Source organism: Gymnogyps californianus, chromosome 4, assembly GCF_018139145.2.
Source record: "Gymnogyps californianus isolate 813 chromosome 4, ASM1813914v2, whole genome shotgun sequence".
Taxonomy (NCBI): domain Eukaryota; kingdom Metazoa; phylum Chordata; class Aves; order Accipitriformes; family Cathartidae; genus Gymnogyps; species Gymnogyps californianus.
In genome coordinates, this window is record NC_059474.1 from 17,152,168 (window position 1) to 17,178,275 (window position 26,108).

At 38.4% G+C, this 26,108-nt stretch overlaps 1 protein-coding gene across 1 annotated transcript in view; it reads right to left on the reverse strand.

Moving 5' to 3' along the window:
• Positions 1 to 26,108, reverse strand: part of PROM1 (prominin 1) — a 65,688-nt gene that overhangs the window by 18,694 nt on the left and 20,886 nt on the right. The window contains exons 3-11 of the mRNA XM_050895540.1: positions 22,705 to 22,763; positions 18,641 to 18,667; positions 16,867 to 17,072; positions 10,182 to 10,302; positions 7,330 to 7,393; positions 4,929 to 5,018; positions 3,367 to 3,584; positions 2,880 to 2,954; positions 1,589 to 1,652 (exon numbers count right to left, since the gene is read on the reverse strand). Of these exons, the coding sequence (XP_050751497.1) occupies positions 1,589 to 1,652; positions 2,880 to 2,954; positions 3,367 to 3,584; positions 4,929 to 5,018; positions 7,330 to 7,393; positions 10,182 to 10,302; positions 16,867 to 17,072; positions 18,641 to 18,667; positions 22,705 to 22,763 (924 nt within the window). The remainder of the gene's footprint in view (positions 1 to 1,588; positions 1,653 to 2,879; positions 2,955 to 3,366; positions 3,585 to 4,928; positions 5,019 to 7,329; positions 7,394 to 10,181; positions 10,303 to 16,866; positions 17,073 to 18,640; positions 18,668 to 22,704; positions 22,764 to 26,108) is intronic.

The window sequence follows — 26,108 nt, forward strand, 5'->3', positions numbered from 1 at the left end:
GATGAAAGATGTAGATGTTGAGCCAGAGTTCTCTCTTTCCTTTCGTTATAATGAATGTGTCACTTTTTATCTAGCCAGCTTAAATCTTGCTTTTCATGCAATATTGCAAATGGTAACACTGAGCAAGACAATTAGCCACTAAGTTAACAAAGGAGAAGATCAAAATCCATTTAAACTCCATCCCTTGGGAATACAAGACTGTGAAAGAAATTAGACTGCCTATATTGAGAATCTATACTAGTTATTTTCAATCTTATTAAAAAAGACTACTTAAATAAATTCCTTCCAATTAGTTAGCAACACTCTTGAGATTATGATCAAGTCATTTTTTTCCCTCAAATTATGAACAAACATGCTACCCTATACTTACAGTTTAGATACACACTATTTATATACACAAAGACATGATTAATTCACTTATTACACATATTGTCTATTTGTAAAATGCAGTTTCTGTTTAGTCTTCTCCTTTCAACTTGGAACATACTTGAAACAGCCGGATGTATAACTATAGGGTGCTATTTGGTAGTAGGCAACACCTTCCTCTTTCTCAAACAACAACTGGACAAGTTTTTGGCTGTTTGTTTTGATGTTTACTCTTCTAAATTCAACCAGGTACTAAAATACTCTTCTTTTAAAAGTTTACAAATAAATGCATTTTTTTCTAGTAAACCTATTTTTTTTTTATTTGCTTTGTAACTCCAACTCAGTTTTTATAAAAACAAACCCCCAACAATTTATAAATAGATAAATTAAGATGGCTTGTCTGTGTTTATGCATATCAGAAAATGAGTAAATCTGCACTTAGATTTCCTAATGAAAATCGTAACATCAGTTTTAGAAAACTGGCTCATTTTAGGCAAGTTCACACAGTATGCTATGCTTGTATACATACTGTGTTTCATTTTGCCCAGGAGGGGGGGAAAAAAAAAAAAAAAAAAAGAGAAAAACTTACAAGGAACAGCTGTTTATATATGCAGAACAGGTCCACAATGCAAGAACAAAAATTAAAACAGATTAGTATACATACACTATACTACATTTTATTCAAATGTCAAGTGTCCAGGTACTGTCAAAGAGTACCAGTGTAAAGCCCAAGTAACAAAACAATTAAGACAAACATTTAAATTATCCTTAAGGCATATTTTTACCTCCCCTTTGCCATCAACTACATTTTAATACAGCAGCAGGCAGGTTCAGTTTTTTTAACATCACAGTCCTAAATACATCACAGACACATCTGTCAAGGAAAATTAGCTTTTCAACCAAACAAAGATAAAGCGTCAGTGTGCAGTTGGGATCCAAAGATTTCCCATTATTTGAGCAGTAAAAAGCCTAACAAATAAACTCATCCATAAAATACCATATGGTCTATTTTTAGATTTAATTTTGGGTCCTCATTAAGACACAGTTGCTTTCTATGGGTTTTTTTTGTGGCACCAAATTTAAAAAAAAAGTTTTACATTTCCATTTTTAATGATCTTTAGCCCAGAAAATATATTATCAATAAAAGAAAACAAAAACATCAGTAATTGATGTAAAAATATCAACATTAAACAATCAAAGTGAAGAGATAGTTTGTCCTCACCTGATAAAATGTTCCTGGTTTGATTCACCACTAAGTCTGGAGTATCATTAAATGCTGCATAACCCTAAGAATAAAAGTTGGAAAAATTATAATAAGTTTCTCATTGCCAAATTACTTGCAATTTCTTTCCTTTTATACAAGGAGTAAAAGTATACACATGCTAAAATGCACGTGGTAATACTGTGAAAAATACATTTTTATCACTGCACATTAGAAAAGGTCAAAGCAAAATAGGAACTCAAGTACGTTTCAGATTCAGTTTGCTCTCCAGCATATTCCTTGGAAAAAAAAAACTGAATTTAAATATACATTTAAATACACATGCATAAGTCACAATCATCTCAAGTACTCAAAGTTTATAGTACTGTTGCCTGTCAGATCTACCTCATATAAAACTAAGGATGCACATATGAAGACGCCGTAAGTGAAAGGAGTTACTGCATACCAGTCAAACACCTCCTCTTTGCAAGTCTATGCCTTCTTAACATGAAATGCATGTTACAAACAATGAAATCCAACTGCCTCTAAAGACATTGCAATGCTTTCTTCAGTGGGAAGGGGAAAGAAAGGGTCTAAATCACAAGGACCAAGCTCAGTAGCTCATCTGGACAGAAGAGAGAAGCCACTGCAGTGGATGCTTGAAGTCTTACTTCCTGCAGGTCTGCTCACTTGAGAAGCAGGCAGGGGTCTAAGCCCCCTACACACAGCCTTTGGTTTCAGAAAGTGCCTTCTATTCCTAGCAAATGTTTTCAGATTGCTAGATTTTTAAACTGCTCAAACTAAGCCATTTTTTTCTAGGTGAAAATCATGATATTTTGTGGCTAGTCTTGCAAAAATACTAACAGTAATTACATTAGGTCCATTGCACCAGATTTAATGTCAAATATGCACATAAAGAATTTGAAAGACATATTTCAAAATAGCTGGAATACAATACAACTAATTAGGAGAGCGTGGATTTTTTTTTTTTTCTTTAGTTTGAACCAAAAAATATAGAGCATGCTAGTAGATCCATGTTTCTGCCTTTTTGTTTTTTGAGGATTGTTCTTTCAAGCAGACAATTAGCAATACATTTTTGATCTGTAGTATCCTGGGGATATAAAGCACTACATTCATACTTTCAAATATTAAATCTTGGCCAAACAATGGAATAATAAGGAGAGAGATCCACCATGAGGCAGGATGAGGCGGGAACAAGAGAATTCTGCTTGAGAAAGCCAAGGGAAAACAAGTGATACGCAAGTATCCCAGTTTATTAATTAACAGTTTACAAGCCTATCAAGAAACATACCTTTTGAACCAGACTAGAAAGGTCGATTTTAAGGACATCATTGACCTTCGCAAGCTGTGAGCTCACTCCTGGCAACTAGGAAGCAAAAAGCATTCTTGAGTCACATCAAAGTAGTAGTCTTGCTAATTTACTAAATATTTCAAAGGTAGGAGAGAGGGTGAAGAAACTAGAAAGACGATTTGTAGTAGAATCTTTCTAGCACACTCCTGAAACCATTGCTGTACAAAAGCAAAACTTAACCTCAGCGTTTTTGGGAGGGCAGATTATTTCACTGCCCAGAGCAGCACTTTAACATAGCTGCTTGACACATGTTTTATCCTCTTCTACACAGAAGATTAAAACAGTGACTGGAATTACCTAGAAACACAGAATAAGGGAAGGTCACATCTCACAAGTGACAGCACACACCAAGCCATTAAGTTGCAGAGACACTACTGGGCTTATTCAAGGCAATCACACTGTAAGAATCTGAAAAATATTCTCTTACCCCACTAAAATTGGCATTGATGTTCAGTTGATTTAATGAATTCCTGATGATATTGCAAGTTGATGCAGCCTGAGCCGCAGAGCATGCAGAATCATTGAGGGTGTTGCTTAGATGCATTTTAACATCTGTCAAGTTTGCATGAAGCCTCTCTGTTCCCTCCTGCAAAACCTCTACAGAGACACTCACATTTTCCAGTGCTTCCTTCGTTTCTCTGATGGCTGCAAGGATGTGAATTTAAAAAAAAAACAAAACAAAAAAACTTTAGTTAGAAACCAGTCTATAGATACAGATATGAAGAGAAAGTGCACATGCATAAATGCTATGATATTCTTAACAATACCGATTTAAATAACCCTGCCTCCCCTCCCAGAAAAGACCTCTAGCACAGAATACATATTTATTGCACATAAAAATACATCACTTATGTTCTCCTACAAACAAATGAATGTGCTCAGGCTACTTTTATTGAGATTCTATCCACTTCCCAGATTACTCTTTTCTACCCTTTCCCTACCTCTCTTTACTCAGTGGTTTCAGTAAAGAACTTTAATGCTTGATCATTAGAAATTAAAAGAAAGCCGATATCCACAAAACAGTATTTTCAGTATTTTGTTTATAATCCAACTCACAAATTATGTAGCTGCAAGATGAAAGGGAAAGAGATCATGTTGCATCAGCCAAGCATTAATGAGTGTTCAACACTGTCTGGTTTTAGATTTCATCCCAATCACACCAAACAAACAAAAAACCCCCCCACTGAACAGGTGTTTAGTAGACAAAAAACCACATAGATACAACTAAAAATACACTAGTTACAAAAATAAAGTGCACTTCACACAACACAAGGTTTTATTGTATTTTTTACCTTTGATAGCCCTTTCCACTTTGACTTCAAGACAATTAAGAGAAATAAAGCAAAAAAGGAGAATGATGACAAGTGAATGAGAAAGAATTAATGGGTTAAAAAACCAAAGTGACTCAAGTTCACGGATGCCTTTCCCTTTGCTCTATAAGCTGTACCCGATTCCTGAAAAAAGCCTTAAATAGAAAAAATAATAAAGGAATATTTTCTTTAAAGGGAGACAGAACTAAGCATGAACAATGCTAAACTCAAAGATACAGTGAAGAAATGATGGTTAACACTCTCATAATAAGCTTGGCAGTGTACAAGACGAGGCCCTTGTATGTTCATTCCCTGACCTGTCGAAGACTAACCTGCAAAGACCTATGGACAGCTCTTAAAGCACAGTTTTCCTAGTCCCCCTTATATTCAATGGAAAGGGACAACAACCTGGAGCAGGGAATTCGGATTTCATCTCTCTTCAATGACTGCTGAAACTAGGTATCAACAATAGCACATAAATCTTCATTTAGTTTTTAAATGTATTTATAAACCTTAAAGTATCTGAAATCCTCAGTTTAAAAGAAACATCAAGGCATGTAGAAAAACGGTAAGTTGAATCATGGTACTGCATAAAGCCGTCCCATGCTGTGCACTAGAAAGATGATCCCTGTCTTACCATGGCAACAGAACCCTAATACAACAATATGTACATCTTTACCTCCTGCTATTGTCAGAGCTGCATCAAGTGCGGGACGGACTTCTTTTCCCAGCTGTTCTTGAACTCTATTTCCAAGCAAAGGTCCAACATCTGCAGCATGGAGAGATAAAAAAATCCTGTACACACTAGTTCAATTTAAACTACCTCTTAGCATAGGTGCTGTCAGACTCTTACTTAACAAAGTATACAAATATTATTAAAATTTCTCTAAGGCCTGACAGTCAGCACTTAGTGACAGAACATAATGCAGGAACACAGTTCTCCTTTAGCTAGCTATAGGCCTATAAATGAAAGCAGTAAATCAAAATAAGGCGGAGAATATTCACTAGCACTTGACCATATAGGTAAAGACACATAACATTTCAACAAACTCCAAATATGTATTTCATTGCATTTACCACTTTGTGGGAAAAAAAATCTGTTTCCAAAAATCTTAGAGATCCAACATCTGGACAGGAATTTTGTGGCACACTGTTTCACTACACACTATGTTTCATAGTGCAAGAGAAACTAGAAAACGGATTCTTTTCCCTTCTCCTGTTCCTCATGTATCCAGCAATGTCAAGGTCACCCACAACCCAGACCTGCCAGCCGTCTCTGTTGAAATCCCTTAAGCGTGTTAAGCATGTGTCTCCAGTCCCTGCCCCCTCACACAGTGCGTTCAGCACTAACGCTCACAGCGCTGGCTTCATGCTTACCCGTAGCTCTCCCCACCTCCAAACCCTCCTGTCTCACTGCCCACAAACAGAAATGAAGCTTAGTTCAGCAAGGAGACAGACAAATGCCAAGCAGAGTTTGGTGAAGCATCTTAATGTAACATATCCTTTAGGTAGTTGCTGGGTCTCCTCCATTTTCAGATCACAGTAAATGGCTTTTGAGTTTTTTGCTCTTGATGAGATGGGAATACTGCATGGTACAGAAGCATCCATTACTGTCAGCACTGTCATGTCCGGCTTGGGATGAGAATTTTTATCAAGCAGAAAACACTTTTCAGCATTTCCTTAGGGTGGGCAAACTGAACTCATCTACTTTTCTCTCGAGGTTTATGCTACTGTTGATTCCCTTAGAATGAAATTCTTTTGTCCCCCTATGTCACACATTTAATTCTGGTATTTCAAGAAAATAAAAGCTTTCTTTATTTATTGATTAGCACTGTCATCATAGATCCAGCTAGGTTCCTGTTAACTAACGTATTAAATTGGCATTGAGAATAAATAAATATTTGATTTGAAATTTAGGTTTGGAATGCCTGGGAAGCTACAAGCTAGTACTTGAAATGCAGATGTCAATTTATGATTATTATTATAGACTTAAAGATGATACACATTTTTTTAGACCAGAGTGTTCCTGCCTAGAATTAACTAGGAAGACTAAACTACTGCTACTACTACTTTTGCAAGCACATTCAATGTGCATTAGGAGCCTCATATAGACAAGACACATTGACCTTAGGGTATGCCAAGCTTGCTGCATTGAAAACTACCTTTAAAATACGTTTTAAACCTAGACAGAAGCATAGATTCTGGTCATGATAAGTCAATTTATGATAAGTGGCATGCTGCCACAGTTGCATAGTCTGACCCCAGCAACAACCCTGTTTAAAATCGGTTTTGGTATTTCTGTATTTCACTTCAGTCTGAAATGCAGACCTGTACACATTTATTAACACCTGCTAACAATGCATCTTGAATTCTAACATGCACTGAATATGGTCAGCCCTTTCTATTATCAGTTTTGGAAAGTGATGCTTAAATTAAAAAAAAAAAAATCAGTAGTTTGGTTATTTCTGTTTACTGAGAGCTTTAAAAGGTGATGCCTCATATTGTAACTGTGCTGAATGGGAAAGTGCAGGAGTTGTATTTCAAGTCTTATCTCCTGCTCTTCAACTGCTCTTTCTGAAATGGCAAATACGTTAAGCAGCTTTAGAAAGAAGACATGCTTATACCTGAACTTCTAGCTGAGTAGAGGACAAAGGTATAACAACAATAATAAACAAATACAGAGATCTCTCACTCATTGGAACCATCAAAACAGCTAGTAGCTCTGTTCCTTGACATTTGGCTCCACAGTTAAAAACTGAGGAATAATATTCTAAAAAAGCATTAAATATTAGTGGTTACTGAACTATAAAAATGAAAATAAAGTATTAGCCTGACTTATTGTATAAGCAGTTTAATAAAAGACTTTTATTTCAGGAAATAATATGCATTATACCAGCTCCAAGACATTTCATGTGAAAAGAATTTTAGGTTTCAGTCTCATTTACCACTGAGAACAGCACTTCTGCCTGAAAACCATATTCTCATAAATAAAACTTCTCTTTGCATTATGAGCTATTTACATCATCTTATTGAAGTCTTTAAATACACATTGCCAACGCCTTTTAAATCAAAGTACTTACTATTTAGGTCAGAGAGTGCTTTATCCTTAGTTGTGTTGTACTGGCTCACCAAGTAGTCAATTTGCTGAAAAGAAGATGAGAAAAAACCCTATTAAAATATTGGAAAAAAGTAATGCTTTTAAATAATGAGTCAAACTGCCACTTCGAAACAATCAAAATATTTGTGCAAACCCCCAAAATCCTGGCGCTCTACTGTTTTCAGTTAACTAAGTATTTTAAAACCTTGCTTGGCAGAACTGCATGTAATAAAAGATGTGTTTAATTGGGAAATCTACTTAATTGGAACATCTCTGGGGTAAATGAGTCAGCTTAAAAGAGTAAAGTAGCAGGAACTGTGGCCTTATGAAGGTTTCAAGTCAGTCAGGTCAATAAGGTTTTGCATGTCTTCATCTCTGTTATTTGATTTGCTAGTGGCATTAGTTCCTCCTTCACAGAGAGACAAGCAGCAAGTTGATCAGTGGTAATTTTGAAGCAATTCACCAACCAGACTGGCTTGTATCTGGGCAGCCTCTCAGAGCTTCTCTTGCGGAAAAGACCTGGCTGCTCTGTCTTAATGCACATGGTTTTCCTTACCCCCACATGGATTTGGCTCAGTCACAACTTGAGCTCTACCAAGACACCGTAACAATATGAAACAGCAACTTAGTTATCACGAGATCCTGGGTTCGGACAAAAGGCTATCAAAGAACCATCCCAAGTGGAAATCTTAATATAATAATTTTGAAAAGACATTAATAACCTTCATTGATTTCTGCATGTTTAAAATAATGCATTACGAATCCTACTCCAATTGAGTTAAAGTAATGTAAAAGTTAACACACTTGACAAATGGGTTTCCCATTTTAAACGTGACTCAAGTGTGTACCAAAGTGTATCTGGCTTGCAGTCTCAAACTCTCCATGGAGTAAAGAAAAAAATAACAGACAAAAAACCACCCTCAAACCAACCTATTGATCATACATCATCCACCCATAATTACAGTGGATGTAATTAAATGACAAAGCATGAGGCAGACCTCCTTCTCAAAAAGGAGAAAAAAACTGAGAGTTTCTTACTAAGAAGGCTGTAGGTATATTTTTGTTTGTTTGTTTTGTCTTCATAGTCTAACCCAAGGACTACAATTTTGCAGGGCTACAGGTTTTGCATCGTCTCCAGCAATGTCACAGATAAAAGGTGATTCTGTATAACTAACAGTGTTACTGCTCAATACTCATGGTCTGCAAATCTTCTAAGGCATGAACTCTTAACGTGTGACTGCTTTTTACAAATCCTCTTATATGCTGTACACCTCATACTGATGAGTCAAGGACATCAGTTAGGATTTCAGAGCTTTATAGTCAATCAGTTGGATTCTACAACTTTTTCAAGAAGCTGAAGTCCTTCTCCTATCCTCAAGAAATTCTTACAAATGTGTGTGTATACATGATATACATGTACCTTGTCTGACAAAATGACTTAGAAGATATATCTGATGACTGCATCATTAAGTGTCATCAAGTCTAAAAAAGAAAAATTAATAATCTTGCATAGAAACTAAAAACCTACTACCTAAGTGAGACTTTGAGGAACGCCTGGCACAAGTGTTGAAGTCCCGACACTTTTAAATTCAGTAATTCAGGTGTTTTTATTAACTTTTTAGCTAGTGTCTATTTTTTTCTGTATTAAGATGGTTACTTCTACATAACAGATTTTCTACTCCGACGTTTCCTATTCTCGGCACTCAGCGTGCTGTGAGGGGGACTCTAGTGGTTTCTGATTCAACTGGATTACGTCTTTCTGTGCCCTGAGTCAGCTCCAGACTGATGAAAGGCACTCTGTTTCAAGAGAGAGATTGCTGGCGTGACCTCTACTTCCTGCCATGTACCTCCATCACCGGATTTTCACAACACCATGAGCAAATGAATAATTATATAGAGAACAACTCCAGATATGGAAACATTTAATGGCATCCCCCAGATGTGTCCTGTTCTCATACAGTCCTGTCAGCAGAAAAACAGACCAGAGTTACTGTGACTGGGATGCTACCACACTTGTGGATCCCACATAATTGTGTGAATTCCACCTATTTCTAATTTATCAGTCACGTGGAAGTAAAACAGATTAATTAAATTAAATTTGATTAATTAAAATTAATGAAAGCCAAGGTAATAGGACTGTTGGACTTTTTTCCTATTAATCCATAAAGAATTGAAATTTGTACACAGGAGAGTTTACAAGTCTTCCTTGCTAGCATTTCTTTTTTTATTTCAATGCAAAAAAAGATATGCAGAGGACTGCTTTTGGGACTCTAAGGAAAGTTTGAAAGTAGAAAGCAGAGAAGCTTTCCTGTTCAGTATGGCACAGTATGACACTGGTTTAAAGAAAAAACAATCAAAATTACTTCTGGAAAAGAAGTTATTGTAGCTCAGTCCCAGAGCACATACAAGTAAGTCCAAAATACAAGAAAACAGGAAAGAGCAACAAGGAATCCAAGTTTTCATGTAATATCTTTTTTTTATATGTATTCCTTTTAAAACCATATTTTTCCAAATGATTCACCTTCTGCTAGCAATCTACACTAGTTCAGTAGGAGCAAAAGGGCCTACAAGCATCATCGCAGCATACTCCAGGAGTACAGCTCAAAAGTTGCTCAAAGAATGCTGATCCATCAGGATAACTCCCAAATATTTACTGCTGTGTGAAAACGTCTTACCTTGCATCATTTATTCTACTTCATGAGACTGACACAGAAAGAATAAACAAAATACTGCAGACGTGATTTATATCAAATAGAAAGAATTATTTTCTGCAATACTGCTTACTTACACCTCTTCCCTCCCACCACCATTCCCCATAAAGAAAAAATTCTTTACCGCTGGAGTGTTGTTAAGGAAAATTTTCAGATCTTTAAAATTACTGTTAACCAGTTTCTTTGCTCCTCGAACTTGGTTAGTTAAATGCTGGTTGGCAGCATACGCACAGAGCACTCCAACACTACAAAAAATACAGATAATAGATATTTCTTTATTACTGTAAATGCCCATTCTGACATAAAACAGAACCAAAAAATTACAGAAAAAAAAAGTGAACATTATCAAAATAAAGGTCTCCATAAATTTACACATTCTCTTTTTCTTACTACAAGTTCTCACATGCACCACGAGGCAGAGTAGAGGAATTAGACATAAGGGCCGATATTGTACTACTAATTCAAAAAAAGAAAGGAAAAAGTGATGTTAACCCAAAGTCTTCAGAAGTTATTAACGTACAGCTACTTATCCATCTGCATTGATACTGTCAGAAAACGTGTATAGCCTAGGTAAATTGTGCGTGACTTAGAAATGTTAGTCTCTTTTACAAGTATCATTAACCTTGACACAGCTACAAGCAAATGCTCGTAAGTTAACTGTGAAAAGGAATATTTTACATCTGAGAACTTCAGCAACTTTTACTCATAATGGCCCAATTTATTAACATAATTGCATAGATCTTTTAAAAGCACACAAATAGTCCCTATTAATGCTAAAATAATATACAAGCATTTCCTGATACTAAAACAAAAGGTAGAAAGTGAGCTAGACTTCCAGTCAGCACTGCTGCTGATTATTTTCTATTTGATCATTCCCCACTGTAAAATTCTAATTACAGCATGGCAGATCTGCACAAACAGTAAGTAAAAAGGCAATTAGAAGTCCCATGAGAGGCTTCAAAAGCTCTCTTAGCATACATGAGCCTTAGTGTTTTGTTCAGTTTAGGTGTAAAATAGACTTAAACAGAAGGATGACTTTTTGTTTTTAAACATCTCACATTCACAACAGCTAACCTTTCAGACAAGCACCAGAAAAATCAAGAGTAACCACCAGAGTGGTAATAGCCTCAAAAGCAGGCTGACTACAAACCCACTTGATGGGTTAAGCACTAACTTCCACAGATTTAACTGGTAGACAGCACAGATCCACTCAACACAGGCACAATACATTCCCCAAAGGGCAAACACTGCCTAGAGGCTGCAGTCAGGTGCATTACAGGCAATTCCTGGATGGCACATTTGTTCAGTCTCTTACTTTGCATTGTAGTACAACAGCTCAATACTAGAGAGGCAGTACCCTGAAAGGCCATTTCGGACATCCAAACAACAAGAGAAGGGAGTCACTAACACAAATGGTACTGTACTCCTCCTAGACTGTCAAACTTCCTGAGTTGAGGTGTCAAGAAGACCTACATACTAATATTTTTAAATAAGACTTAGAGAAAACTCATACCAGGCTCCCTATGGGGCAAAATATATATTGTAAGTATAATTCTTGCTCCAAAGAATGTATGTTCAACTGAAGCCATATTACAGCCACATAAATGAGCAATGAGATGGTGGAGAGCAAACGGATACCTAAAATAACATGATTTGTGTATCCTGGCAAGACAGAAGCAAACACCCTGATAATGCTCGTCTCCTCTTATCAGTGATCCAAAACCAAATCTTCATCTTTATTTTGCTTTTCCTATTTTAGCTTTCCCAAACAACGTAAAGGCTTGTTCTCCCGGTAAAACTGGTCTCAACTACAAGAATTTTTGCTGCTCTGACAAATACTCTTAGTAGGAAAATTCTGATTTCAGAGCATGATACAGGGAGAGATAGCAAGACTATATGCTGCAGGTGCTGGTCTATTAGGGTCGCTTCACTAACATTTTTCTCAATATCCAAAAACATTCACAACAGGATAACAATTTGACATAAAGTGTTTGCTTCTCTACCCAAAATTTCACAGCTGTGTCTTCAAAACTGGCTATTAACTACCTTCTCAGAAGTCACTAATGAACAAAGGGACACCAACATTTATCTTACTACTTATTTAACTAACAGCAAATGTCACAGTTTTATTTCCACTATGACCACCACTCGAGCAGCCATTATCATCAGCTACCACCCATGGAATGAGAACTCAGAATGCATAAAATGCCAAGAAACTGAGTAACTTTCAACATAAGCAGAAATAAGTGGTTCCATTTTGGACATATGCAATATACTATTTCTTTTCACCCTACAGCGATGATAGTTGTTTTTAAAACTTTTTTTTTTTTTTTTTTTTTTTTAAATCAGAAGACAAGCTATCTCAAGCTATCAGGAAAAGTAAACATTTGCATATCACTCTGAGGTTCGGAGTTTATAACAACATCCTTGTTCTTTGGACAGCCAGCATTTTTATGTTCTTTCAATGTTATGCTCACAGAGCAAAAAGGTCAATTGGAAGCTAACAAAACAGTACTTTGTAAGACTTGAGCACAATCATTTTCTCTTCAGTCTCCTAAATGCAAGGAGTGGGAAGAAACAAGACAGCGGAGATGCTTTAAGCAGACAAGGCACTCGGAACAATTGCGACTACATTCTGAATGTAACAAAACAAACACACCACTGAGAGAGGAAAAATCTATTTATTATATAACTGAGCCTTGAGTCAACATTCAATAAGCAGCTACAAGGACAGAGGCATAAAGCAGGAATAAAAAGGACATGCCTTTTCTGTAACAGATTAGAGAACTATTTAAAAAGTCTCTTCAGAGTCAGATATTCCACACACAATTTCTTGTCAGGTTTCACAGACTGATATAAATGTCACTAATCCAGTTGTGGAGGGGACCCAAGCTTTTCCTTTAGCTGTGCTTGCAAAGAATTTCAAGTCACAGAATAGAAACCCTGAACAGATTTACATATTGGAAGAATGTCACCTTCCTCACTACTAGGTAATGAAGTTAAGAAAATAATGAGCTGGAAATTTCTGTACCAACTTTTTCACCAATTCTTTCAGATAATATTGATTCCCAGGTTCTGAACAACATGCATTACCAATCTTGAAAAGCCAAAAGGACTTCTATGAAGCCTGAATGAGGTACTTGCCAAGATACCAAGTATCATTCCCTTCCTTCAGACTTGGCTTTCCCTAGCTTCATACATGATAACATCCACAACTTCAAGAAAGAATTTATAACACAAGCTCTCTTGGAAGGACAGAAAACTGACTATGAGTTTTTCTATCCAATAGCCAGGACACTTTCCATCACCAGTATTAAATTTGGTATTGCAATGTATGCTTTCTTAAAAATCAAATGTCCCTTCCTTGCCTTTACGATGTAGAGGAATTAATGAAATTACATTTCTTTCCCAGAGAAAACATGTGTTTGCCTAAGCTTGCAGATGACTAGGAAATAAGATGCTATAGCAGGTCTCTGTCCCTAAACTCTCCGTTAACCTTTGAAGAAAAGCACATAATTGTTTTAATGATAAATTTGGAATATCAAACCTACTCAGCTACTTATTTGATAGATTATTTCTACATCCTGTGCTCTTTAGCAATAGAACCCTACTTTGTAGGACAACATTCATGTATAAAAACTGTGAATTACCAAAACCACTGCATGTATTTTTGACTCAATCTACCAAAAGAAATATTTGAAACACAAAGTGCATGTACTGGAAAATGACACACTTAAGGCCTATTTACTTTAAGATAAACAACTGTGTACATGATCACAAGTCTTCTGACTTGTTTCTTATACCCTCCTTGCGGACAACATACGTCCCACATACACCCCACCTTCAGAGAGCAGATCTAGGTAGAGCTTTTTTTTTTTAATTTAAAAAAAATAATAATCTGTCATCTTTATATTTCCTTTACACATCATTCCAGTAAACTTAGTATTAAAACCTCATCCTAATTACCAGAGCACTATATCAGTGGAAAAGTGAGAAGAAATAATGTTCCTCATGATTAAATCTACCATCTGAAATCTCTAAAATCTACATTAACAGCATATATATATCAGTGTGAACTTGCATGCTGACACATTGAAAAGCCATACCCATGTTACTAGAGTTTTCAAGAGCTGTTGCCTACATACGCAATCTATTGCAAGCTCCGCATTCAGAGTCTTTCCCCTACTAACACTTTCTACCACGCATTTGACCTGTCTTTCCCAGCCAAGAAAAGACAGTTTGGACCTGTCTTTCCATACCAAGGACTGAAAAAATAAAAAGTTTAATTAAAAAAAAAGAAAAAATGGCTCATGCTTCCTGCTCTTCAAAGTTCTGCTCCTTTGACTGAGACAATCCCAGAATGGCTGGCACTGCAAGAGAAAGGCAGAGGAAGATGCAGAGCGTACACTTAGATGGCAATTCTGAAGAAGTCCATCCCCTAGAAATCTTTCCTGTTCCCTCCAGCAGCTGTCTGCATGTACGTTCCACTGGAGGGCCTTTAAAGCAAAGCCCCACTGGCAGAGGTGTGGGTTCAGGGTACTCTGATGGATGCCTGCCTTGCTAAATGCATCTTTTGAAGCAGCACGGCAGTTGGTGAAGGAGTCTACGGCGTTCCAGTCACCTGGCAGGGGTTTGGGAGACACACTCCCAAAGGAAACCCTTAATGTTGCATGAACTTTAAACTATACCCGAACAATGAGAGGACCCACCTTAGTGATTTCATGGCACATCTTGATATAACCCTGTATTAGCAGAGATCATTCAAGTTTTTGTTCTTTTGGCTCTGTCTACAAGTAGCCATAAGCATTTTATTTGCACAGGACTAAACTCTTTCGATTATTGTCACAGCTTATGTACTCAGCTGTGGCACAGTCCTTGAGAAGCGTGATTTTGGGAAGAACAACTACAACTACCTAAGCTGAAATTGCATGGTAACTTGGGGGAACAATAGAGAATAAATCCACAAGGAGACTTAGTCTGAGTACAGTGTAAGAAATGGAGAAACAGTTGTAAGTGAATCTTGGGCTTTCTCCAGTTTTTTTGTTGGGGCAATGGCTACTAACAAGACTGTCCTTTTGTGTTTCAGCATAGCAGTAAGCAAGCTGACATGGGCTTAAATACATCCAGGCACAGCATCTTCTCTTCCCTTGTGAAAGAAGATCCAAGAAGGGCAGCAGAATCCTGCTTTGTACAAAGGCGTACTGGAGACCTGAGCACTCAGTCAGGCTGCGGTCAGTAGTATCAGCCTTGTAAAGCCCTATCTTGCCTTGCACAGCACTCACAGCATTAGAGGCTTAGCCAGGGAGTCATATGAGATTATCTCCACCTGTGGAAACCTGCAGACAGAGCTCAGGCCAACCCTTCCCTTAAGGAAAGCATCTGATAATCTGATAGTCCTGATGTCTTATACAAAAGGAAAAAAAAGGATGAGTTAAAGAGGCAGTTTCCCTAGACCTGGAAAGCATGTTAACTAGGGATCACTAATTTGCCAGTCATGACCTGGGAAGAAGCATTTGACAATGCTGGGTATGCTTAATACCACAAGAATAGCTGGCAGCAAATGCACAAGTTAAAGAGACCAATAAGGGGGACGATCTCTTAATTTCTCTGCTGACAGGCAACATTCCTCAGCCGTTACAACCAGAACACAGCATCCAGCAACACAGCGTCCTGCAACATGGTATAAAGATAGCTGGCAAGATCTGTGAGCTACCTTCAGTTTTGGCATGCTGAGAGGTAATTTAATAGCTTATTTTCTTTGAGGCATCATTGTGCTATGAAGAACTTTTGTTCTTTCATCATGGCAGGGATGCATCTATCACCTACAATACCATTCGGCTTTCTGGTCTTCAGAATACTTAAGTGTCATGTTTGTTAGTGATGCCTGGGAGAAAAGAGCATGTTCCCATACCTGATTATCAGCATGGCCTACATTTGAGCATAGACAAGGTCTCAATTTGTCACGACGAACAGCAGTAAAAAGAAAAAAATATTCTAGATTACAGTGAAGTGACAAAGTAAGTTCCACCTGACTGAACAGTCACACAATATAGATCAAAAGATTTGATTTTTTTTTTAATATAATCACAAAATAAGGATAGTAGGCAAGTGAAAATACGAAGAAGTTGAAGGAAAATAAAAAGCCTGACAGCAAACAATGTATTCTGAAAGCATCTACAGGGAAAAGAAAAGCCTTGATTGTAGTCCCTCATCACCCGTTACACACCCAGCAGAGAACAGGAGTATGCTCTTAACACCAACAGCACAAAAATCTCTCCAAACTCCAGGATTCTACAGTGAGTGCATGTATGGTTTAAACAACTCGGTGCCCAAAAGAAAACCCATTATTTTGAACTATTAAGAAAGTCTGGAGGACAGCATATACTGAAGGAGGTCACACAATTGCTTTTCTACTACACTATCAAGAACAAAGCAGTATGTCGTACCTCAAATCCTCTACGGGAAGGTAACTGAACATAGGACACAGTATCTTATGTTCATAAATTTAACGTAACATTCTGCAATTGCCATTTTGAGACTGGCAAAAACGTCATTTGCCAAATTCAAGCATAATTTTTTTTTTGTTTCACACCTACTTTCCTCTCAAGTGAGTACATAATGACCTGTAGATAGCGACGGTAGCAGCATTTTTATAATGCAGTCACATTTTCTTTAACAAGCAATATTATTACTTAGTCTAATAAAATAATTTCTGCACCTGTAGGCTAATACAGTAACATTATTTGTCATATGACACTGCAAAATCAGTGCTATACCAAGCTTCATATTGTTCTCTTTATTACACTTGCCTTATTATTAAAGAAGCAACAAAAAGAAATGTTGCAAAACAGCTCCTCTGACAGTCAGCATTTTTCTTCTGTCTTTGATGCATTTCCCCACCACAGTTGTCACAGCAACGACACATACAGAAGCAAAGTCCCACAAGAGGCAGTAACAAAATAAATAGCAATCCCAAGGCTGCGGAGACTATAAAACCGATTTCATAGTAGATGGCCTGTAATTTAGACAAAAATAGTGGTAATAGCAGGTATCACACAGTAACTGCAATCAATATAGAGCAAATAATTAAAAATCAAACTACAGACTAAACCACCTACCAAGTTACCGAGGTTATGGACTTGGCGTATTTTGCCAATAATTGACAACTTTTCTAACAAAAAGATACATAACATTGTAGATACTGATAGCTAATAATTATTTAGGTAGAATATTAGCTAGGTAAACTACAGGAGTGAGTGCTAAGAGAGAAATACGCTCACAAGAAGCCAATGTGAATCAGTGGAATTGGAATAGGTTAAAAATGAACATATTTGATTTCCCGGACCACAAATTTACTGTTTCTCACATATGTTTCCAAAAAGGCTTCACAAATGTCAGCAAGGCTGACTAGATCAACACTTCATCTGGGAAGGAGGCTTAGCTTGTTCTCCTTTTTAATCAGTTATGAGTAGAAATATTCCTATGAACCACAAAGGGAAGTACTTCACTGGATCATCGATTGCAATGGCAGAGGTTTCTCCAAACTGCTGAAGTTAAAACTGCTTAGGGACTGGAAAACATGAAGGAGTGGATTTTAAGCTCTCTCAGGTAAAGGCATTTATTCTGCTGCCAAACAGCTAAGCAGCAGCAACTAAAAGGACGCTTTCAAAAGCCGGAAGGAGTGAAAGGGAACGATGCAATGCAATACCCTAACTAGCTTTTATGCTGGAAGCAGTGCAAGTGCCCCAGGACTGAGAAGCTGGGCCAGGCAGCCCTGGCACTGCCCTACGCAAGGCGATGTGGCTTCCAGGGGACAAGCTGCGAGCTGGCCGTGCTGTTTCCCTCTGCTGCAAACACAAGCCAACACATCCAAAACCGGATCGGGCAGGTGTCTGCGCACAGAGCTAGACGGCACAGTGTGGGCACGCCCCAGTGGTCTTTCTTCCCTGACAAATCTCTCTTCTCCTTTCCTTTCCCAGTTTTAGGAGAACTAATTCTCACACTAATACTTTGAGTCCTCTTCTGTTTTACAAATCCACCAGCACAACGGCAACTTGGCAGTAAAAGGATGAAATTGAGGCTGCATATTGTCCTGCAAATTAAGTTACAATTTCTCACAAGCTATCAATCATGCTCCAGTTCCAGCTTTGCTGATGCCCTTCCTCACAATCCCTGATTACCAACTGATCCAAATACAGCAACCATGACCATTAGCAGAGTTGCAAATTTCTGACCTAATTACCAATTCTAGGATGAAACTCATTTTTTTTATTATTGTTATTAACTGCTGGTTAAAAGCTGTTATCCATTCTGAAGAATACGAACTAGATGCTTGGAAGAAGAATTTGGCTAGATTTTGCAAAAGAATTACTCTTTTACTAGTTTTCTAGAATTACTAGTTTTCTCTTCTAGTTAGCTGAACACTTCAGAAATTATTTGACAACAAATTATTTTAAAATAGGTTAGATGGAAAAACATTATTTAAAATAACATTAAAAATACTTATGGATGTTTTAACAGAAGTAGTGCATACAGACATGGTTAGTTTCTTTTCAAAGCTGTACATCTACCGTAAGACATTACCTGAAGAGTCAGGACAACATTTTCTGGCTGTGGAAGTCAAAACAAATGGAGAATGTGTATAATACACAGGCAGCATGCACAAAAACAAATCACGTGAATAATGAATAATTAACCATGACCAAAACAATTAACAACACAGAAACAATAACAAAAAGCCACTAAAGTAAAATAACGCATAGAAGCACCATTAAATAATTATGGAAAAATATTTACAATAAAATACATAGCAGATAATTTCTGGTTTCCTTGGTAAGTGAAAGGAATCTAGGATCTGTCCAACAAATATTTCCGTCTTAAACCAACAACAGACCAGTTTTTCTGCACTGAGCATCTGTTTCATATAATTCCCAACACATCTCACAGAAGAGAAGGCCAGAGATTGCATTACTCTGTGGTTTAGCAATTTCTTCACAAATTCCACCTGTCATAACTTATATGACATTCCGGACTAACTCTTTCTTTTCAATGGTTTATTTTGGCAGCTTCAATAGCAGTTTTGGGATCTTAACACATTACACACAAAATTCATCCTCACTTTTAACTAATTATGTAGAGGTTTATTTTAAATTATTCAAAAGTAAAAAAGAAAAGCCATTCAAGAAAGACTGAAGAAGTCTAACAGGTTCTTAACTGTTTTCTTATCTGTAATTTCAGAAAAACACTGCAAACCAAATATTCAATGACAGGAATTTCAGAAGAATCCAACTTCCCCTTTGTTTCCACAATGGAAATAGAATTTCTTGTATTTTTCCCCTTCATCTCTGTATGACAAGTTCATAGCTGATAACGCTTTTCCCTTTCTTGTAAGTGGAAGAGAAAAGGGAAGTGGACAAGCTAAAGACAGCAAGACCCCTCAACCCAAAGTCTGATGTGTGAGAATCAGAAATGTTCTCAAGTTTTAGGAAATTTTTTTCAGCATCACACACATCTTTATGAAACTTCTACTGTACAATATATTTAAAATATTCAAAATCATATTTGGAACTATATTTTTAATGGGTGGAAGACAAATGCTTACCCTCCCTTATAAATCTGGTACCAAGTATGATTTTGAACGTTTTAAGCGAGCACATCTCCCAGTAGAAGTAAAGCAATGGCGGCAGCAGCAGCGAGCTGGCTCCCCCTGAGCAGGCACAGCAGCTGCGCTCAGCTGCTGGGCTGTCCTGGCAGATTGCTGTCCCTGACAGGGGACGGTGAGATTTCGATGGTAAGAGTCCAACTGGGAACACTGGGACACACAGCACAGAAGTGGGAAGAGCCTCCTGGGTCACTGACACATTCTACATATAGGTTAAAAAAGATATGGAGGAATGACAGCAGAAATTTAACAGGCTAAATATGAGAAACAGATTTCCTGTTCTTGCTACTGAAGGGCTGTTCGCAATGCTTGGCGAGCGAGTAGTCTTCTCACATGGATTTACACATCGCCCATTTCTGCCCCTTTGCTTCTGTGATAGCACCATCTTTTGCCCAAATAGCAGTGTTTTCTTCCTGGTGTTTCCTCTCCATATATATTTAAAAAGAGTAATCACACCCCTTATCAATTCTTCTCCTAAACAAAGCAAACTCTTCCAGCCTCCTCTGAAGACCTGCGTGTTTCCCAGACCACCCTAACAGACACTTTCTGAACTCATCCTAGCCCGAGTTCATTCTCCCTGAATTTGAGTGATCAAAACCACAGGCAACATTTCTAACTACTTACCCGCACCCTTCAGTGACATTCACACTTCCTTATCCCCATTGGAAATTCCTCCAGGGGCACATCTACAGCCATGCTGGCCTCTTCACAGCTACGACTCACTGATGTGTCTGTCTTCTGAGGGACCCTCTACTTGTCCTGATATATTTTCCTTTTCCAAATTTATTTTAAAGTTTTCCATTCTATTCAGGTCAGAATTAGGACCTATAAACGGTCTGTATCTGTTTTGCTTCTTAAGCACACCTAACACTGTATTTGTCACCCTATAATCACACAGTATTTTAACAGGTGCCTCCACTATGCAGGATTACAGCTGTCATTAGTCTCAAATTTCTCATGACTTATGTACTAGTTACTAAATAATATACTTGTGCTCATGTATACCACCTACGGTCTAATGGTCCAAAGACTATGCCAAGTCCACCCTACATTCCTCCCTAGGTATGCAGGCACAATCTGTGATACACCACTTTCACAGAGTCCCACCAAACAAGCATATGGTATCGGCAAGAGTCACTTGATGCAGCATAACAATACCACACACCTGGAGGTCATGCAGAGGTTATCAAGCTATTGGAGCAATAAGCTCATTGTCGGGAAGACATGGAAGCACAAGGCTTCTCCCCTTCAAATCCCAACATCATTCAGGTCATCCTGATTCAAGGTAATAGCTCAGTGCCTGTATGCCAAGTGCCATACTCATCTTATAGAATCACAGAATGGTTTGGGTTGGAAGGGACCTTAAAGATCATCTAGTTCCAAGCCCCCTGCCATGGGCAGGGACACCTCCCACTAGACCAGGTTGCTCAAAGCCCCATCCAGCCTGGCCTTGAACACTTCCAGGGGGGCATCTGGGCAACCTCTTCCAGTGCCTCACCACCCTCACAGTAAAGAACTTCTTCCTCACATCTAATCTAAATCTGCCCTCTTTCAGTTTAAAGCCATTACCCCTTGTCCTACCACTACATGTCCTTGTAAAAAATCCCTCTCCGGCTTTCTTGTAGGCACCCCTTAGGTACTGGAAGGCTGCTAAAAGATCTCCCCGGAGCCTTCTCTTCTCCAGGCTGAACAACCTCAACCCTCTCAGCCTGTCCTCACAGGAGAGAGGCTTCCATCTTCGTGGCCCTCCTCTGGACTCACTCCAACAGGTCCATGTCCTTCTTATGTTGGGGACCTCAGAGCTGAATGCAGTACTCCAGGTGGGGTCTCGCAAGAGTGGAGTTGAGGGGGAGAATCACCTCCCTCAACCTGCTGGTCATGCTTCTTTTGATGAGGCCCAGGATACAGTTGGCTTTCTGGGCTGCAATACACATTGCCAGGTCATGTTGAGCTTCTTGCCAACCAACACCGCCAAGTACTTCTCCGCAGGGCTGCTCTCAATCCACTCATCGCCCAGCCTTTATTTGTGCTTGGGATTGCCCAAACCCATGTGCAGGACCTTGCACTTGGCCTTGTTGAACTTCATGAGGTTCGCACGGGCCCACCTCTCAAGCCTGTCAAGGTCCCTCTGGATGGTATCCCTTCCCTTCAGCATGTCGACTGCACCACACAGCTTGGTGTTGTTGGCAAACTTGCTGAGGGTGCACTCAATCCCACTGCCCATGTTGCCGACAAAGATGTCTTCCTGACAGGCACACCATACTGCAGGGACTACAAGCAAGTAGCTCATATGAAGTAACTTGTCCATTGCATGGTTGCAGTTAAGGTTCCTACTGCAGGAACTCAACCAGTGATACTGCTTCAAAAATGAGCTACTGTCCTTGAGAACAGCCTAAAATCAGATGCACATTACATTCTATCTTCTCTTGCTACCAGATACCCTAAGAATTTCAACTGTTATAGGATAATCACAAACCTAAAGAGAGAATGGAAAATATCCTTGACATGATTAGCACACTACATAAACTAAAATATACTTTATAAGTAGGCTATGGAAGCTTCGTTTTACAAAGGCACCAGAACCAGCATATAAATTCAGCTTTTTGAGGACAATAGCTGAAGCTAACATGAGAGCTGAGCAGTAACAGTTCTCTCTAAGCGTTTTAAAATAAAAGCAATATTTTTCAATACAAAGAGCCTTCAATCTTTGTGCAACAGACACCACAATCACATTACAGCTGGAATTTATAAGTGAGCCTTAAGTATGCATAGCTTCTTTACAGTGGCTTATGAAATTTTCTTTGTAATATTTTTTGAAAGGTTTTGGTCCCACATTTTGTATGAAACCATCAGATTTGTTATTCACAAATTTCATTCTTGCATCCTGTTGTATAGCTTTAAAATACTATTTCCTGTTTTAGAAACAAAACTGAATTTCAAAATCATTGTTTTCATTATTTTATGCAGATACACATAGACAATTTACCTTTTGATAATCGCCCTGTGTATTTCCAAACTTCTGCTGTGCTAGTTTTCTGATGAGATCTGAAAATAAGCAAGAATATTCCAGAGTTTTAAACAACATAAATTATAAAAACAGGGGAAAGAGGATGGTATGAATTCTACTGTTAGGTAGGCAAGATGAAATTAAGAACAGACATCAACAGGATAGGCAAGAACCTAAGTGTTTCCATAAACCTGTCTAGTAACAACTTTTTTCATCAACTGTATATTTTATGAGCTCACAGGAAGATAATCAGGTTATCTATCAATTAATCAATTTCCACTGAAATACTGTGAAGGTTTTTCCAAGATCATCCTCTGTAACATAAAATCATTATTAAAAGTTAATCACAACCTTATCAATTACTTGGACAATGTTCTGGGTATCAGCTTTGCTTCATGTTTATGCCAAGTACATACATGCATACGTATATATACATACACAGCACCAGATACATAATGTGCAAAACAAGCATGTTGATGACTTCTTGACTGAATGGTACAAGGAAGAAGGCCCTTATCTTGCCAACATTATCCCAATCTTTTTTTCTTTCTTTTTTATTTTTTTTGGTCTCTGGACCAACAGACTTTGCATGAGAGTATGCAACACCACCAAAACAAACCAGAAAGCCTAACACATGCCAACTTACTCTGCACGTAGCTCCATCTAACACACTCATTTCTAACTTATTCACAATATAGACAAAACACAGCAACCACGAAAAAAAGAAAGTAGGAATTTAACACAAATAGTGTAACTTAACATTATAATTATAATTTCACCACACCAGTTTCTTTCAGTAAACCCCAGCAGCTGCAATGAATGGATCCCTTTTTTGGGACATCACCAGCCTACCCTTATTGAGGTTTTGACAACCCTATGGGAACTATGGCTCCCGGTCATTTCTGTGACACCCTGCACTTGAAGAGGGGCACCACCAGCTCTGCAGACCCTCCACCTCAGGGGGGCATCAGCAGCTCTGGGTGTGCTCCATGCTAGGTTGTGTAAAAGCAGCAGTGTTTGGACATTTGGCAGAAATGACTGACTGAACTTCCAGTCTCCTCTGATGAAGAAGAAACACATTAGGAAGGAGCACACTACACCTCACAGAGGAGCACTCTGCCCCCCATGTTCATAGAGCTGGACTTCATGGTACTATTGCCCTGTCGTTAGTCTCCCCATATGCAAATGAATATACTGGATAAAAACTTCCATTTTATGGAAGTTACCTATCCTGGGGATCAATAAAGGACCTAAAGGTTCAAAACTGACTGTTCACCTCCCAAAAATCCAAGCCCTTTCAGAATTTATTGTAGCACTCGTGAAATATATTCAGTGAGTTCACAGGGCTGTGATCTCACTCCTCTCTAATCCTGCATGTGGCTCAGGAAAACAAACCCCTAAGCAAACAGCGCCCATAGTCCTCCCTCCACAACACCCTGCAGAGGGAACATGGACTCAACTGATTTGCAAGTTGAAGAGATCCTGAAGAGTTCCTCAGAGAAAACTGTGTCCAAGGAAAGAAAACACACAACAGCGAGGCAACAACTGCTGTTTTAAGGAAGGTACTCCCTGCAAGGAAGCTGTAGCCAGCAAGACTGCCAATTAAAAAACAAAAAGTATAAAAATCTGTTAACATATCACAGGATTGTCAAGCCACAAATCATCCACAGATGGAAAGTATATTCTGTAATGCAGAAAGAGTGCTAGCAGTAGATGATCAAGGACTCTCTATGGTGAGGCAACCTCATTTTGGAAAGACCATATATAAGGTAGAAGATAAGGCTGAATCCCACAATAACAGAAGTAAACCCAAAACATATGTAGAATAAACACCGAGGAAGAACAAAAGAGTTACAGTCCCTGCAAATCCTTTTGAGCTCTGCATCTTGAGAGTCAGGAGACCACTGAAGGAAAGGGCACACACCACTGCATGGGCAAGACAACTGATCCACCGCTGCAGATCTGAGACATCTCGCACACTGGGACCAGCAGAGTCCTCCCTGTATCAAGACCATCCCAGGCAGCATCTGTGTTTGTCTGGGAGTTTCAACGCCAAGGAGGTATCCAGCCAAGTGAGGCAGAACTGCACAAACCCCAAAGACGTAATTCACACTGGCTGTTAGACAATTTTTTCTTCTTCAGCAGAGGTAACATTTCTTTCTTCTTGTTTATATCTATATACCTACCACGTAAAAACATTTAAGAAATATTGGTGCATGAAATATAAATGCAATGAATTTTCTCTACAGCTAGATGCCTTTTAGCAAGCAGGAAAACAGCTAAACCAACCCTCTTGTTTACGTATTTATTCAACCATTTAGCATTGTGTGACAACACACTGCAGAACAGGCACTAAAGAGAAACTTCTACCAACTTAAATGAGAATGTGATGGGAAGGAAGAAAAAGGAATAGCTTCTGCGATCCTCAGTGGCATGAAGCAGTACAGACTGTATGCGGGCCGTCAAACGTGGGAGCAGACTGCCCAAGATGCTGTGGCATCACCCTCCTTGCTGCTACTCCGAAGCCGACCAGGAGAGCCCCCAGCAACCTGCCCTCACTTCCAGGCTGCTCCTAACTCAGAGGTTCATCTTGCTTTGGAAAAGGGTTGGACCTGATGACCTCCGGAGGTCCCTTCTGATCTGAATTATTCCAAAGTTATCCTACAATCATCATGACTTCTTATTACAAGTTATTTAATGGAGGAGTGAAAGCACTGTCAGTAAGCATGTAAGAAAGCTAAATTTTATTATTGACAAAAACTTCCTTTGATACATTTCCTACTGTCTGGAATTGGTACAAGATAAAATTCTAAAAGCATTAGCCTTTCCTGTTAAATAAAAGTTGACAGTTTTTAGCCGTTCTTCTAGTTGAGTGTCTGCCCCCATCATAAATTACATAAAGTAAATTACATAAATTACATAAATTTACATAAAGTTTCACATACCTCTATACACACATATATATTTATGGACATCTGTATGCATATGTGTATGCACATGTAAAACTACTCAAGAGAAACAGAGAACGGTTGAGGCTGGAAGGGATCCCCCCAAGATCGTCCAGTCCAACCCCCCAGCTCAGTGCAGAGTCACCCATGGCAGGTTACCCAGGGCCATGTCCAGTCAGGTTTTGAGTATCTCCAAGGAGAACATCCAATACGTCAAAAAAAAAAAAAAACCAAAAAAAAACCCCAAAACAAAAAAAAAAAAAAAACAAAACAAAACAGAAAACCCAACCCCCCCAAATGCTCTGATTACTTGTGATATGCTTAAATTGCTCAGAATGTTCCTGATTCATAGTTTTTTATTTATACTGTTTCCATAATGTATAGCCTGCCAGTCAAAAAATCAACCTGAATACGCTATGACAAACTGATGCAGAA